This window comes from Aspergillus japonicus (assembly GCF_003184785.1).
Source record: "Aspergillus japonicus CBS 114.51 unplaced genomic scaffold BO86scaffold_19, whole genome shotgun sequence".
In the NCBI taxonomy this organism is placed as follows: Eukaryota; Fungi; Ascomycota; class Eurotiomycetes; order Eurotiales; family Aspergillaceae; genus Aspergillus; species Aspergillus japonicus.
Genome location: NW_020291656.1, coordinates 315257 through 330009, shown reverse-complemented (window position 1 = coordinate 330009; position 14753 = coordinate 315257). Strand labels below are relative to the sequence as shown.

The 14753-nt window shown below is 54.0% G+C and overlaps 6 protein-coding genes across 6 annotated transcripts; 3 read left to right on the top strand and 3 right to left on the bottom strand.

The window, feature by feature from the left end:
• The first annotated feature begins 39 nt into the window (after nt 1-39).
• EifCb (translation initiation factor eIF3 core subunit b) lies at nt 40-2986 on the top strand. Its single transcript, XM_025671939.1, has 3 exons — nt 40-512; nt 569-2102; nt 2171-2986. Exons 1-3 carry the CDS (start codon nt 481-483, stop codon nt 2597-2599), a joined length of 1995 nt encoding a protein of 664 aa, XP_025528483.1. The 5' UTR covers nt 40-480; the 3' UTR covers nt 2600-2986.
• A 66-nt stretch (nt 2987-3052) lies between these two features.
• Nucleotides 3053-4350, bottom strand: BO86DRAFT_409339 (putative extracellular SCP domain protein Pry1; the record flags this gene model as incomplete). The annotated part of the gene is made up of 2 exons (XM_025674406.1): nt 3748-4350; nt 3053-3655 (listed from the first exon to the last, which is right to left on the bottom strand). The coding sequence occupies exons 1-2, from the start codon at nt 4102-4104 to the stop codon at nt 3053-3055; spliced, it is 960 nt and encodes a 319-aa protein (XP_025528482.1). The 5' UTR covers nt 4105-4350.
• A 194-nt stretch (nt 4351-4544) lies between these two features.
• On the bottom strand, nt 4545-7339 carry BO86DRAFT_311351 (exocyst complex component Sec10 family protein; the record flags this gene model as incomplete). Its single annotated transcript, XM_025667905.1, has 3 exons — nt 4545-4815; nt 4873-7147; nt 7228-7339. 3 exons carry the CDS (start codon nt 7337-7339, stop codon nt 4545-4547), a joined length of 2658 nt encoding a protein of 885 aa, XP_025528481.1.
• Nucleotides 7340-8152: 813 nt separating this feature from the next.
• BO86DRAFT_337550 (putative pachytene checkpoint component Pch2) lies at nt 8153-10418 on the top strand. The gene is made up of 8 exons (XM_025668958.1): nt 8153-8376; nt 8426-8501; nt 8554-8812; nt 8878-8933; nt 8991-9087; nt 9136-9487; nt 9548-9844; nt 9904-10418. The coding sequence occupies exons 1-8, from the start codon at nt 8221-8223 to the stop codon at nt 10075-10077; spliced, it is 1467 nt and encodes a 488-aa protein (XP_025528480.1). The 5' UTR covers nt 8153-8220; the 3' UTR covers nt 10078-10418.
• BO86DRAFT_71939 (ubiquinol--cytochrome-c reductase catalytic subunit CYT1) lies at nt 10366-12255 on the top strand. The gene is made up of 5 exons (XM_025677591.1): nt 10366-10594; nt 10705-10853; nt 10980-11042; nt 11145-11542; nt 11599-12255. Exons 1-5 carry the CDS (start codon nt 10520-10522, stop codon nt 11862-11864), a joined length of 951 nt encoding a protein of 316 aa, XP_025528479.1. The 5' UTR covers nt 10366-10519; the 3' UTR covers nt 11865-12255.
• Nucleotides 12256-12378: 123 nt separating this feature from the next.
• On the bottom strand, nt 12379-14277 carry BO86DRAFT_447764 (uncharacterized protein; the record flags this gene model as incomplete). The annotated part of the gene is made up of 3 exons (XM_025676604.1): nt 13530-14277; nt 12712-13433; nt 12379-12479 (listed from the first exon to the last, which is right to left on the bottom strand). The coding sequence occupies exons 1-3, from the start codon at nt 13883-13885 to the stop codon at nt 12379-12381; spliced, it is 1179 nt and encodes a 392-aa protein (XP_025528478.1). The 5' UTR covers nt 13886-14277.
• Nucleotides 14278-14753: the final 476 nt, after the last annotated feature.

The following is a 14753-nucleotide window of genomic DNA, read 5'->3' as shown; positions in this document are numbered from 1 at the left end:
CTTGCGGTTTGGGATTTGCTCTTTTTGCCCTAAAATCAGCCAAAACGGGGTCGACCAGCAGAAAATCCAGAACAGGATCTTTCCTCCTCCGTATCAACGCTCTCCACCCCGTTCCCCTCCCCCCTCTTTATCGCCGTCCGCTGTGAGTGCAAATATGGCGCCCAGTTTCGACACCCTCTCCGAGCAGGACCTCCACGAAGAGGAGGAGGAGGAGATTGACTTCTCCGGTGAGTGCGACCCCGACTCGCGTCCTTTGTCCTGGCCTGGCCTATTCCCCGTGCCCCTCGTCACTGACCGCGATCGGGTTTTGGTCTCGCAGACCTGAAGGAACAATTCGAAGTGAAACTTGATGAGGGTTTGGATACATTCGTTGTCATCGATGGGCTTCCGATCGTGCCCGAGGAGAGCAGGCAGAAGCTCATTAAGTTCTTGTTGAGGAAGCTCACCACCGCCGGCAACACCTCCGAAGATGCTGTTTTCATGCCCATCAACGACAAGAACATGTCCGAAGGGTATGTACTAGGAACTCGGACTGGAACTGCAGGCAAGAATTAACGTTGGGTCGCAGTTTCGCCTTCGTCGAATATGAGACTCCCGAACAAGCCGTCGCTGCCGTGAAGGCCCTGCACGGTGTCCCCCTCGACAAGAAGCACACTCTCGCTGTCAACAAACTGATGGATATTGACCGCTACGGTCGTGAAGGACGTGTCGACGAGGAATACAAGCCCCCCACTATCGAACCCTTCAAGGAGAAGGAGCACCTCCGCTCGTGGCTCGCCGACCCCAATGCTCGCGACCAGTTCGCCCTCTACCGTGGCGACAAGGTCGGCGTTTTCTGGAACAACAAGAACCACCCGCCCGAGAATGTTGTCGATCGTGCCCACTGGACGCAGCTGTTCGTCCAGTGGTCCCCCAAGGGTACCTACCTCGCCTCCGTCCACCCTCAGGGTATTCAACTCTGGGGTGGCCCGGCTTTCTCGAAGCAAAAGCAGTTCCCTCACCCGTTTGTGCAGTTGGTTGAGTTCTCGCCCGGCGAAAACTACCTCACCACCTGGTCCGCGCGCCCCATTCAGGTTGAGGAGGGTCACCCTGTTTTGACCTACGAGGAAGAAGGAAAGAACATCATCATCTGGGATATCGTTACCGGAAAGCCCCTGCGTTCGTTCGTTTCCAACGATCTCGCCGCTGGCCCTGGTGCCGAGGGTGATGCCCAGCCCAAGAAGAAGGTTCAGTGGCCCGCTTTCAAGTGGTCTGCTGATGAGAAGTACGTTGCGAGAATGCAGCAATCCCAGTCGATCTCCATCTACGAACTTCCCCGGATGAACTTGCTGGGCAAGACCTCCGTCAAGATCGATGGTGTTATGGACTTCGAATGGTCCCCCGCCACCGTTAACCGCGAAGGCGTGAAGCAATACGAACAGCTGCTCTGCTTCTGGACTCCCGAAATTGGCAGCAACCCCGCTCGTGTCGCCCTGATGAGCGTTCCCTCGAAAGAAATCGTTCGTACCCGTAACCTTTTCAACGTCTCCGATGTCAAGCTGCACTGGCAATCACAAGGTACCTACGTCTGTGTGAAGGTGGATCGTCACTCCAAGTCCAAGAAATCCATGGCCACCAACCTGGAGATTTTCCGCATCCGCGAGAAGGGTGTTCCGGTCGAGGTTGTTGACAGTCTCAAGGATACCGTGATCAACTTCGCCTGGGAGCCGAATGGAGGACGTTTCGTCCTGATCACGAACGGTGAGGCTGCCGGCGGTGCTGGCGCTCCCCCCAAGACGGCAGTTTCCTTCTTCGCCCCCGAGAAGAAGGGTGTTTCGGCCGGTAACTTCAAGCTTGTGCGCACCATTGAGAAGAAGACGAGCAATGCCATCTACTGGTCGCCCAAGGGTCGCTTCGTTGTCGTTGCCACGGTTCACTCTCAATCGAGCTTCGACATCGACTTCTGGGATATGGATTTCGAGGGTGAGAAGCCCGAGGGTGAGAAGGATTTGGCCGCCAATCTGCAGCTGATGAAGACGGTCGAGCACTACGGTGTTACGGACATTGACTGGGATCCCACCGGTCGTTACGTTGTCACCAGTGCTAGTGTGTGGACCCACTCGGTACGTTCATATTTGAATTTTAAAGCCTTCCTACTCGCTGAGACACCATTGCTAACCTGTACCTGTAGATGGAAAACGGCTGGAACATCCACACTTTCGCTGGTCAGACCCTCTCCGAGAACCCGACCGAAAAGTTCAAGCAGTTCGTCTGGCGCCCTCGCCCCCCCACTCTTCTCAGCAAGGAGGAGCAGAAGCAGGTGCGCAAGAACCTGCGCGAATACTCCAAGGAGTTCGACGAGGAGGACAAGTACGCTGTCGACATTGCCAACACCGCGGTGGTGGAGACGCGCAAGCGCGTTCTCAACGAGTGGGTTGCCTGGATGCGTCGGGAGAAGGAGCTCTTGGCCGAAGAGCGCGAGGCCTACGGCCTTTCCGAGGAGGTCGATACTCCCAAGCTGGCCAAGGATGCCTCCGCGGTCTCCAACGAACAGGGCGACACCGTCGTCGAGGAGATTGTCGAGGAGATCATCGAGGAGAGCGAGGAGATCATCGGTTGATTGGGGTTCCTTTTTTGCCGTATTTAATGTGTTCCATTTCCATCCCATTTCCCATTTTTTCTCTTTTCTCCATTCCTGCATCTTGTCTGTCGATATCCTCCTCTATTTTTTCCTCCCTCTACCTCTCCCTCTCTCTTTGAAGTCTTCACATTTTCCTCCTGTGAGCTTCCTTCCATGATACGCCCCTTGGCTCGGTTCCAGATTCCAAAAGCAGTGGGGAGCAGACTTTTTGCTGGAACATCGAACCCCAAAGAAAAAAAAAAGCGAATAGATCTGTATTGCATATTTCACTTTACCCCCAAGCGTGTGGGGGAGACTAAATGATATGCGTGACGTTCGGTAGTATGAGAGATGACAGACAATGATGAAACCCAAAGCAGTTCTTGCAACTATGATTAAGTGATTGATTACGTGCTTCCTTTCGGACCTGCACCAGAACTATCAAACTATAGACTAAACATCCAGACAATCCAACACCCACTGACCCAATCCCCCAGACCCCAGAACAACCAGCCCATACCCAACCCACGCCCAACCCTTGCCCCCCAAAGTCGCACCAGCAGCAGGCGCAGCCCCCGACGTCCCCGACGCCACCGAAGTCCTACTCCCCCCATTATCATTATTCCCGGCGGTCTGCCACGGCCCGGCATACGTACTCGCCGCCTGCACATTGATGCGAAAGAACGCCTTGTCGCCCAGTTTCTCATTGCCGCCCAGCACGTTCCCGGGGGGCGCATACTCGCACACCACGTACCAGCCCTGCGGCCGCTGGATGCCATTGATCCCCTCGCTGCTCCCACCACCGTCCTTAGCCTTGTTGTCCCCATTCTTCGTCCCCTGCGAGCTCTTCCCGTCGTTCACATCCACCCCGCAGTCCACGGCCGCGCAGCCCACCTCCGTCGTCGCCCGCCACACCAGCTGCGTGAAGTGGCCCGTCTCCTCGGTGAATCCCGTCGGGTCCCGGAAGTTGTAGCGCAGGCCCTCGTCGCCCCACGCGGCCACCGCGGCCGTCGCGTTCAGGAACCCGAAGGCGAGGTTCTCGCCGTGAGGGCCGTGCTTTCACCCTTTCGTCAACAAGTTGCGTAGATGCTTGGGAGGGGGGGGGGGGGAGGGGAGAAGCGCTGTGGAAGCAATAGCACATGACCTACCGAATGCGCCCATTTACACCCTTCGGCCCATTTCTTCGCGTATTCGGCGAGGCTCTTGTTCCAGATGAGGTTGCTGGCGTTGTGGGCTTGGCGGTAGGTGTTGGTGACGCTGAGGATGGTGTTCTCGAAGAGGTCGAGTGAGGTGTACGAGGCTGGGTGGGGGACGGTGGGCGTTGCGACGGTGGTGGCTGTCACCGTGACGACGATGATGGTCGTCGTTTGCTGGGGGGCGAGGGCGGCTTCAGCGGCGCTTAGGGTTGCGAGGAGGAGGATGGTGATGGAGAGCCAGCGGAGGAAGAGGGTGGTGGTGGTGGTGGCTGATGTTGTTGTCGATGGTAGTAGGTTGTTGGTGGGCATCTTGGTGGTCAGTTATCATTCAGGTAACTGTCATGGTGGTATCGTTAGGTCGTTACTATGGGATGGGGAAAGGGCAGCACTGAGAGAAAGAGAGAAAGGAAGGAAGAATAGGTAGAACCGGGGTGAGAGGATGCAGGTCCAGATGTCAATCCACCAATTGTCCGTTTGCTCAATGTTTTCGGTACAAAAGCAGGATCTGCCAGACCACCAAGACATCCTGAAATGGAGAGACTCTTTGGATATTCCGATACATTATGACTGCATGATGCAACGGCGCCTCGAAGAAGCAGGGTCTATGACTAAGTGTAGATCTAGAATATAGGATCGACCCTTCGGACCGTCCCGGATGCTACCTGGCGACCCAAATTACGTCTCGAACTGCGCTCCAAGTTCTCTCAAGGGGTATTCATGGCTCTCTATATACATGGTATTTTCATGGTTCACATAATACTACATCCGATGCCATACATGGCTCGTTCCACATCCCGCTTGACCAGCAGCCAGTCTGCTCGTCGCTCGGCGAATTCGTACACTTCCTCCACCCGCCAGATCCCATAGAACCGATCCGCATCAGCAATGATCGTGGCTAACTCTTTGGCATCGGACGAGTCAATCAGGTAAATCTGTGACAACTCCCGTAACGCCTTGAAATAGATCAGGAGGTCCTGGTTCTTGAATCCTTGAATGAATTTGAAATAGTGGGTCATGTCGCTTGAGAGGTGGTTAGCTGGGTTCAATCATGTAGTTGAAACAGGGGAGAGCGCTTACCTGATAAGCTTCAAAGATCCCTCGATGCTGATCCGCTGTCGCTTGAGGTGCTTGCACAAGGCGGCAAAAAGGCGCAGTCCAACCTCCTGATTGAAGACATCCAGCATGCTCTTGTCTGTGCTGCCCACAAGCATCTGGGTATGCGAGGATACCACATCTACTACGGCAGCCGCCGCCTCAGTGATGCTCACGTCCATCGTCTTCCGATACGGGTCCTGGGAAACACTGGGGTTGAAGTCTGTCGCTAACTGTCGTGTCGCGAGGATATAATCCACTTCCTCCATGAGCACGTCAATGCCTTTGTTCAGTCCAGCAGCCACCCGCTCATCGAGGTTCTGCTCGAACTTCTTCTTTTCCTTTACGGCCGGGTCGAGGAAGTCGTTCCGGTCAGTTAACTTAGCGCCAACAAGCTCCTGCTCGTAGAAAACATCGATCATCTGCAAGATAAGATCGCCAACATTGACCAACTCCAGAAAAGTCACCAACGGTTCAACCCCGGACTGATCCCGTTCTCCCTGTTCGCGGGGCCGATAATTGGATAAATGGCTAACAGCCTTGTCAAAGCCGCCGATCAGATGGCGGTGCCCAAGAATGCGCACTAAAGTTACAAAAATGGCCTCGCACTGCTGTTTGGCTGCACTTCCATATTCGCCTCCCACGTTGACAAACTGCGCAGCTCGTTCTAGGCTGGATTTCGCAGCGTGCACAAGGCTTAGGGCGATCTCAATACTGAACAGAGATCGAATTCCTTCTAGCTTGGATTTCATTACTGCAGCCTTTGCTGCAAGTTCTGTGGTCGGTGCTTCCGTCACTGGAGGTGTGGCAGGTGAACCGATCGTGGAAAATCGGTTTGGGCTCTTCAAGGATGACGCATCATCAGGAGAGGGATCTGGCTTCGACTTGGTTTCTGCTGTCTTGCTCCCTGAAAAGCTGGGGAGGATATTAACAGGCGCCATAATCACTTTTTTGAACGAGGTCAGAAAATCCCGTTTGTCAGCCTGTCGGTTGACGTTGGACATCAGAAACAGCTCGGTTGATGCAGCCTGCTCTGAGAGTTGCCGATCCCATTCCCCCACTGCTGCTTCAGACTTTTTCCGGAAATGGTCTAATTCTTCTGCAAAATACAAATCCAAGTGAGGTTCGTATGTTTTCGCAATAACGTGCTGCAAGAACTCGTCGAATGTATCGGGTGAGTTTTGAATGGGCAGCAGTGTATCCGATAGATTGAGACATTGTGCGAATGTTCCCGATACTGCTGTGAGGTAAGACTCAATATTCGTGCGATGTAATTCGTCAAAGATGGCTGTCAAGTACGGGAATAGTACATCTTGTCCAACTTTTTCGATAAATGGCGTGCCGACCTGTAATTGCGGGGGGAAAGCACGGTTGATAATCGAGACCTCCTCGTTGTAGGCGACACTCATCCGGGTAAAGAAAGCCTGGGTATGTTCCAACTTAACACTTCCTGCTAAAGTGTCGATACAGTCGGTCACACTTCCAAAATCCGATTTGAGCGTAACCAGGTGGTTGTGGTGGATGAAGAGCTCGATTGCTGCGCCACCACCGTTCAACGTATATAGCACGTGGGCATATTCCCGCATTCTATTTTCGATGTCTTCAGTCTCGTAGCCGTGTCGAAACTCTTTGACCGCGTTTGTTTCGAAGGCCGACACAGCTGACTGCAGCTGTTGGGTTCGTTCATGCCAACCATCCGTACAATCACTGTTGGAGAACGCCTGCAACTGAGAGAGTATTTGTGCCTGGTGTTGCGGATTGCTGTAGTCTCGAAACAGCAGACTGTCGGCCGAAGCTCCTGAGGTCACGATGTCATTGTAATACGGTGCCAGCGCCGCGTGTATCTTTCCATACTCTTGACGAGCTTCTCCGCGCACTGATTTGACCTGTCTCAACACGCCCAAGACGGGATCGTCCTCCGAACTATCTTGGACATTGGTAGCAGCAGGGGTAGACAGTTGAATTTGGTCGAAGCCATCCGCGAGCGAACCCAAGGCGTGGTCAGGTTTGCGCTGAGTCGCATCAACTGCTTCTTGGAGATCCACCGCCTCTTTGTGCTCGATGGTTTTCATGTCGGCTATGGTTCCAAAGGTGTCTTCGACATGTTTGCGAGCCTCCAACTCATCCCAGCACCCAATTTGTTTCAGCTTCTGCACCCATCTAGTGTCATCGTATGCCATTTCGCGCAAGAGTTTCGATGACCGAGCGACTCGGATGAGGTCGACAGGGGAGAGATAATCAAGGATGGACGACATGATCTCTGGATCGCGATCGGTCAACATTAGAATCCCAAGCAAACTTCCTTAGATTCTGGCCCAAGCCGCAGCTTATGGAACATACCTGCTGGAAGGGCCGCCCTGGAGATCTCCTCCATGGAGGCCATTCTGAGTGAAGCCAAAACATCTCTGCGGGGCTTCTGTTTGTTCCCTGGCCCATTCCTGGCGTTCTGCATATTGATCAACTGCGATTTGGCATCGGGAGATAAATTGTGGTTCAGTGAGCACCGGCGCAGCTGAAGTCCGGCCGGGCAAGTCGGTCAGGGTCCCAGTGGGCGGTGCCCACCAAGAAGCTACTAGTAGTAAGTAGTTCGCTCCGCGGGGCGGCCCCAAATTCAGGTCAGGATAAGAGGGAGCTCGAATCCAGGGTAGTCTGGGATCATAATGTTGATAAGTCACCTGCACGGCTGCACATGTGAAAAGAAAATCTGTTTTGTATCAAATAAAGAGGTTGTGAGCACCTAATGGCACTCCTCAACGGTCCGTGTCAACCGCCAACCCCAGGAAACGGGCTATGGGAATGGGATCAGCCGGATGTTTTTCCCTTCCGGCCCAAGCCGCCGGTTCGATCATGCTTTATCAACATCAACAACCCACGACGTGGATGAATGGCATCAATTTGAGATAGTGACCTAAGCTAGCTCAAACCAATCAGTGAATCTTTATTCTAGATTTGGACAATGGAATCATACAAAGTGAAGTACCTCCCATCAATTATGATCCATTCGTGGTTCCCGAAACCTCAAGGATGTATATATTTTAAGTAGAGGGGTTTCGCACAGGAAAGGCCAGCTTCCACTTAGGCTCCTAGCAACCTTCGCTTCTTGAGACCCGTGCTACTAATCTAAAGACTGAGATTAAGATGATGGTGAATATATGGCAACTATGAAATGATATTGATGCTTTCGTGAATCTCGGAGAGGACATTAAGCCACGGACAGTTACGGATCGGAAGGTGCCCTAAGACCACATGGCATGCTGAGTACCTGCTCTTTTCGTCGACTTCCTGATCACTAGCATCTCATGTCTACTGTACTTCATATCTGCCCAACAATGAATGGTGCTACATGTGTCGCCAGTCACACAGGATCTTGAGCTGAAAATGGGCTCTACCAGCTGCATCTCACGTACGATGGAAGTGCAACAGCCAGTTCTCCACATTGAAGCTCGTGTCAAGTCCAACAATGACGGCATCATCATCCGCACGGACTTAGTACGCAACCAGAAGAATGGATCAATCCCCCCCACTGACCCCTGAATAGATCCGAGACGAACTCAGCAAGTGGCTGACTGATAAGTTCGTGGTTCTCTCTCTCGGACAAGAGATCATCTCCTTCGGCAAGTCAAGCACAGCCAAGGGAACCAGACAAAACTGTTAATAGTTGATCAGATGGGCTGAGTAACTCCCACGCTCAGGCTCTGGATTCCGTGCTCATCTGCGAATGCACTGGTGGTACCATGGAATCCGGAGCATATCCGCTGGATCAGGTGAGGTTGGATGTGCAAGCATACCAGCTCCATACGCAACTGGAGCCCGAAGACCCTCACCTCGCCCAGACTCTCAATGGTCACACCGAGAATAGTATGAAATTAACGAGGGCGAGGGTCATGGCCTTGCCCAACTCAGATCTGAATGGACTCTGGGAATCGTACGGAAGCTCTACTCTCATCTTCAGCTCCATGCTCGCGTGTTAATCTAATATATGCTTGGTAGCTTGCACTTCGATGAGCCTATCCAGTTAACGCTCCTTACTGCTATCAGCAGAATGCGTACGTGATCTACGACACAGGCATATGCTCCGCGGTTTCCTAATTACAGACGTCCAGTCTCGTTCTCTGCCTGCAAGCTCGACAGATGGACTGTTAACTGGAACAAGCTGGTTCTCCTATGGGGGCCACCTGGGACTGGCAAAACAAGCTTGTGGTGCGTTCCAGCATGAGACCATGAGTCCAAACACTAAAAGTATTCCAGCCGCGGTCTAGCTCAGAAGCTTGCAATACGCCTGGGGAAAGACTATCCCCAGAGTAAAATGTTCGAGATCAACGCGCACGCGCTAGGAAGTAAGTTCTTCAGCGAAGGAGCGAAATTAGTGGATCAGATGTTTGAGCGCATAGATCTACTGCTTGAAGAGGAGGACGAAACGCTCGTTTGCGTATTCATCGATGAAATCGAGACGCTCGCTGCCCGCAGAGATCGAGCGTTGAGTAGCAACGAACCATTTGATGCCATTCGAGCCGTGAACGCTCTGTTGACAGGCCTCGACAAAATCAAGGCTCATCCAAATGTGATTGTGGTCTGTACGAGCAACTTGTTGACGGCACTGGTAAGCATTCGACTATAGCACAGTATGGAAGCGGCTGATAAGCGTCGTCGTCCTGTGTAGGACCCGGCGTTTCTCGACCGCGTCGATATCAAGCAATGTGTACCGAATCTATCCAGTCGTTCGATTTATCGCATCTACAAAGATTGCCTCGAGGAAATGAGTCGTAATCGTATCATCGAAGGCGCGACATTTGACGTGAAACTGAGTCAACCGGATGATCCTCAAACGCAATTGTCGTACATGGAAGAGCCAGCCGAGCAGCTCATGTTACCGACGTATGATGAGATGATTGTCAACTACCCGATGTTTTCAGAGGCCGTCCCCACACTGCTGGCCGAGGCGGTGTCGGAGAGTCTGGTCAGTGCATTCTCTCGAGTTTAGTGAGCACAACGCTGACTCGTGACTTCTTAACGAAGGGACTCAGCGGCCGAACGGTTCGTCGGCTACCCATACTATCGCTAGTAATGTATGGCGAGGAAGGAAGAAGTGATATTCACAAGGCCATACGTGCGCTGAGAAAGGGCATTGCGGCGGAAAGACTGACTAGTCAACCAATTAGAGCAGGCCGATTGCAACCCGGAAGTCAGTAAGCTGAACCGAAGGGGGGTAAGGGGAGGGATCAACAGCCATTGAGGGCCGTAGACCAGGACATGGAGATATAGGGATTAAGAAGTCTGTAATGCCTCAAAGAGCATCAAATCGAGTAGTGGTCCGAGGAAGTGACGGTGCAGTTCATCAGACCAAGTGATTCCGGCCTCGAAAATTGTTTGTTCCGAAAAGTCGCGGTTTTCACCGAAGCCAGTTAGCACCCGGTCAGCAGCCAATCAGCGGGAGGGTTTAGGCAATTCCAAGCCCAAGAGAAACTTGACCCGTTCGACCAACCTCGACTTCAATTGAACCTCCAAAAGCACATTCTCCCACTGCGCTCCAGCCTTGTCTCCCCCCCCTCCCCTCCTCCTCCCCCCACCCCTTCTTGTGGCTATTGTGCCGTCCTAATTACCCATCGTTCGGAGGGTTATACATATCGTCAGTATGCTGGGCCGTACTGTTTTGCGCAGCGTGCCCTTCCGGGGTGTCGCACGTCAGACCTTGAGCAAGACCTCCACGGTACGCTATTCCCGGACTTCGACGCCAATTGACCCCAATTCATGAGGTCAATCGATGTGCCATCGATCATCAAGCCTTCAGCAAGACCGTTTGACTGACTTGCTGAACAGCGTGCGTCTTCCTCTGCCGCCGGTCCCGAGTCCGCCAGCTCCCCCTTCAACCTCACACTCACTGCCACCGCCGCCACCGCCGTCGCTATCGGTTCGGCCGCCTATCTCTATGGCCAAGAGGCTCACGCCATGACGCCTGCTGAGGAGGGGTGAGTAACACTCTAGAAAGAATCCTGAATTGGCCTTCGACCAGACCAGCTCCGCTACCCCGGAACGATGGCTCGTCCCAGCCCGGCCAATCACACCACCACAAAGCTAACAGCATCGAAATACAGTCTGCACGCTACCGCATACCCTTGGGAGCACGCCAAGTGGAACAAGACATTCGATCACGCCGCGTGAGTAACCTCTTTACCTTGTCTGCCGACACCAGGAAGCCCACCCTGGACCTCACTGGCGACTCCCGCAACCTCGGCAATTATGCTCATATTAAAATACAGTCTCCGCCGTGGTTTCCAGGTCTACCGTGAAGTCTGCGCCAGCTGCCACTCCCTGACTCGTGTGCCCTGGCGCTCGTTCGTCGGTGTCCTCCACACCGTCGATGAGATGAAGGCCATGGCCGAAGAGAACGAGTACGACACCGAGCCCAACGACCAGGGTGAGATCGAGAAGCGTCCCGGAAAGCTGTCCGACTACATCCCCGCCCCCTACCCCAACGAGGAGGCCGCCCGTGCTGCCAACGGTGGTGCTCTGCCCCCGGACCTCAGCTTGATCGTCAAGGGCCGTCACGGTGGCTGCAACTACATCTTCAGTCTGTTGACTGGTTACCCCGATGAGCCCCCAGCTGGTGTTGTCCTCGGTGAGGGCATGAACTTCAACCCCTACTTCCCCGGTACCGGTATGTATCCGATTGGAATCTGATCGACGATTGTTCTCATCTGACTTGGCTTCCAGGTATTGCCATGGGTCGTGTTCTCTTCGACGGTGTCGTCGAGTACGAGGATGGCACCCCCGCCACCACCTCCCAGATGGCCAAGGACGTCGTCGAGTTCCTCAACTGGGCCGCCGAGCCCGAGATGGACGACCGCAAGAAGATGGGTGTCAAGGCTATCACCCTTCTGACCGGTCTCTTCGCCCTGAGCGTCTGGGTCAAGCGTTACAAGTGGTCCCCGATTAAGACGAGAAAGATCGTGTACAGCCCCCCCGTTTCCCGGCGCTAGAAGGAGGAGAGGCCTCGCAAAAAGCGGAAACGACCTCCATCCGAAGATGCTTATGACAAACACCCGAAAACCAAGTGAAATCGGGAGGCTGCCAGAAAGGGAGATGAAAGAAAAATCAAAGAACAATTTCCGGCGACGGGCGAAAGCTTTTTTGATATAAATGCCTGTATCATAACAACCTGGGAGTCGTCCTCACGTGTTTCTGCTTTTTCTTTCCTTTCTGCAAAGACTTTTGCTGTTTCACGGACATTTATTCGGTGTGGTCTCTCTGCTTTATGTTTTGTTAGAAGTGTGTGTGTGTTGTTTTTTCCTACCTACTCCACAGGACACCTGTATCTTGTATCCTAGATATTTATTCTCCTTTGAAAATGTTGTTTTTTTTTTGAAGGTTCCCCCCCGCAATGTCACAATTTTCTTATGTTTGGATTCGATCTCGTGATCTTCGGTATGGACAGTTTCTGCGTGTTGTGGTTGTGATCGTGGTTGTGGCTGGTGTGGGATAAGTTATAAGCTTTCACTCTTCCCTCGCTCTCGGATACATGTAGAAAAAAGGGTGGGAGCTATGTAGCTGCTGATTATCCCAGATTGTATGTATGGTGAGCGTTGAGACATGTACTAGAATGTTCTTTCAGGCACTGTAGTCTTGCATCTAGAGCACAAATACCTCTATTCCTCCGTAGACCCACCCCATCCCACATCATTACATTACGCCTCATATCCTTTACCTCTAGCCAATGACCACCTCGAGCTAGTAACGGACTATATTCTAACAACGGGTAGCATCAACAAACCCCCTTCCCCTCTTCTACGTTCACCACCCCGTCCACATCCTCAGGAACAGCCACACCCCCCACCGTCCGCTCCCCATCCCCAAACACCCCCACAAAAAACGAATCATACGACCGCCACATGGCCCCAAACACCGCGTCCTGCGCCCGCACCAACCACCCAGGATGCCGCCCATCCGGGCCGGCCAGCGCGCGCCCCAGCCCGATCAGCCCCATCACCACGGGCCCCCACGCCGCCAGGAACGCGACCTGCCCGGCCCGCTGCCGCAGCGTCGTGATCCGGTACGGCCGGATCCCGGCCAGATAGGCGCGGTACGCGCGGGGCAGGTTGTGCTCGGCGGCGCCGGCGCGGATGAGGCCCAGGTAGCGGGCCGAGGGCTGGGCGTAGAAGGGATTGGGGCGGGTGGGGGTTTTGGATTTGGATGCTGGCGTTGGGGTTGTGGTTGTGGTTGTGGTTGTGGTGATAGCGGCGGCAGCACCAGGGGACAGTAACGTGTGGGCTTGGAAGGGCACGGTGCCGGGGTGTTCGGGGACCGGGTCCGTTTGGGGGTTGTAGGTCGTGGGGAAGGCGTAGCAGTCGATCACGGTGTCGATGTAGCCGCGGCCGCCGCCTTCGGTGGCGATGATGCGCGCGTAGTCGGCGAGGGTGACTTCGTAGACGACGCCGACGAGCGGCATGCGCGGGCTGTAGTCTGGTTCTCCTCCTGTGGGAGATTTGTGGGTGGTGGTGGTGGTGGTGGGGAGGAGGGGGAGGGAGGGGTCTGTTTCCTTCTGCTGGGGCCTTGTCGAGGGGTTGTCGGTGTCGGTGTCGGTGTCGCTGCGCTCCTCATCCCGGGACCTGCTCTCCTCAATGCCCTCTGTAGCACCCCGACGGTACCTCGTCGCCGCGAAACACGGCTCCGCGTACGGTATGCCCGGGAGATCGAAGGTGAGCCACAGACTGGGGACGACGACGTTCGTCTGCGAGAGAGGGCGGATGCCCCGCATGCCGAGGAAGGTTTGCGAGTTCAGGTTCGAGCCGTAGGCGAGGTAGAGGACGGATTCGTCGGAGGCCGGGAGCGATTGCGCGCTGACGCCGTGGGCTTGTAGCGCGGCGAGCTTTTCGGCGAGGTGGGTGTCTCTGTTGAAGGCGGGGTTCGCCATGCTGGTGGTGAGGGGGGAGCTGGGCTGCTGCTGCTGCTGCTGCTGCTGCTGGGGTGCATCCCCCATGCCTGAAGCATCCATGTGAACCATCGTGGAATCCTCCGCGCTCGTATGTACTGTACAATCGAGCGCTTGCTGAGAACAACGCCGAAACTCAATCACTGGAATCGGTGTAACGAAGGAAGACCACCTCAGTAAACCCCGTAATCATGGACATGACTTGCTGGCAGCCTGTGAGCCACATGATGGGGTTTATATGGGAACTGGAACTTGCTAAACCAGGTTTCTGGGTCGCTCGGTTGGTTGTTGGTCGGCGAAGCCGGGGTTATCGGAACGGATCCTCGACCAGCCGGGGCTGATTACCAATACTTCACATCCGATAGAATGAGAGAGTTGCAACTGCTGCTGCTACTGTTCTTGTTTCGTTTGGGGATAATTCTGTTCATGTACCTTGAGCATCACTCACGATGCGGCTCTGATATAAGCTCATGGTCCCTAGCTGTGACCATCGAGCAGCAAGCAGCGGGTAGTGGATGTGGATTGCGCAATCCCGCAGTTGAATGCAGTAATGGTAATTACTCCGTACCGCATAGCTCTCGGTGCCTGCAGCGCGGAGATTAGATCGGATCGGATCGCCCTCATCATGAGCCATAATGGGGCATACTTCCTCACTTTCCCATCATCGTTGCTAATTTAACCTACGTATCACTATTGATCCGGACTTATCACTGCGAGACATTTTGCCCATGATCTATACCAATGCTCAACGACAACGTAGTCAGCGATCTGACGTCGAATTGGCGCTCTGAGGCGCGGTGCTCTCTTTACCTCTTGGGTCTGCGCAATGGGCTGCTACTTGTTAGTGCAAGGAGGGTTCCCTAAAACCCTGGTTAACTGCCTGTCAGAATGCATCTATTCTTAAACTTGCCTATACCTCATGAATGCCGTGCAAGCATCC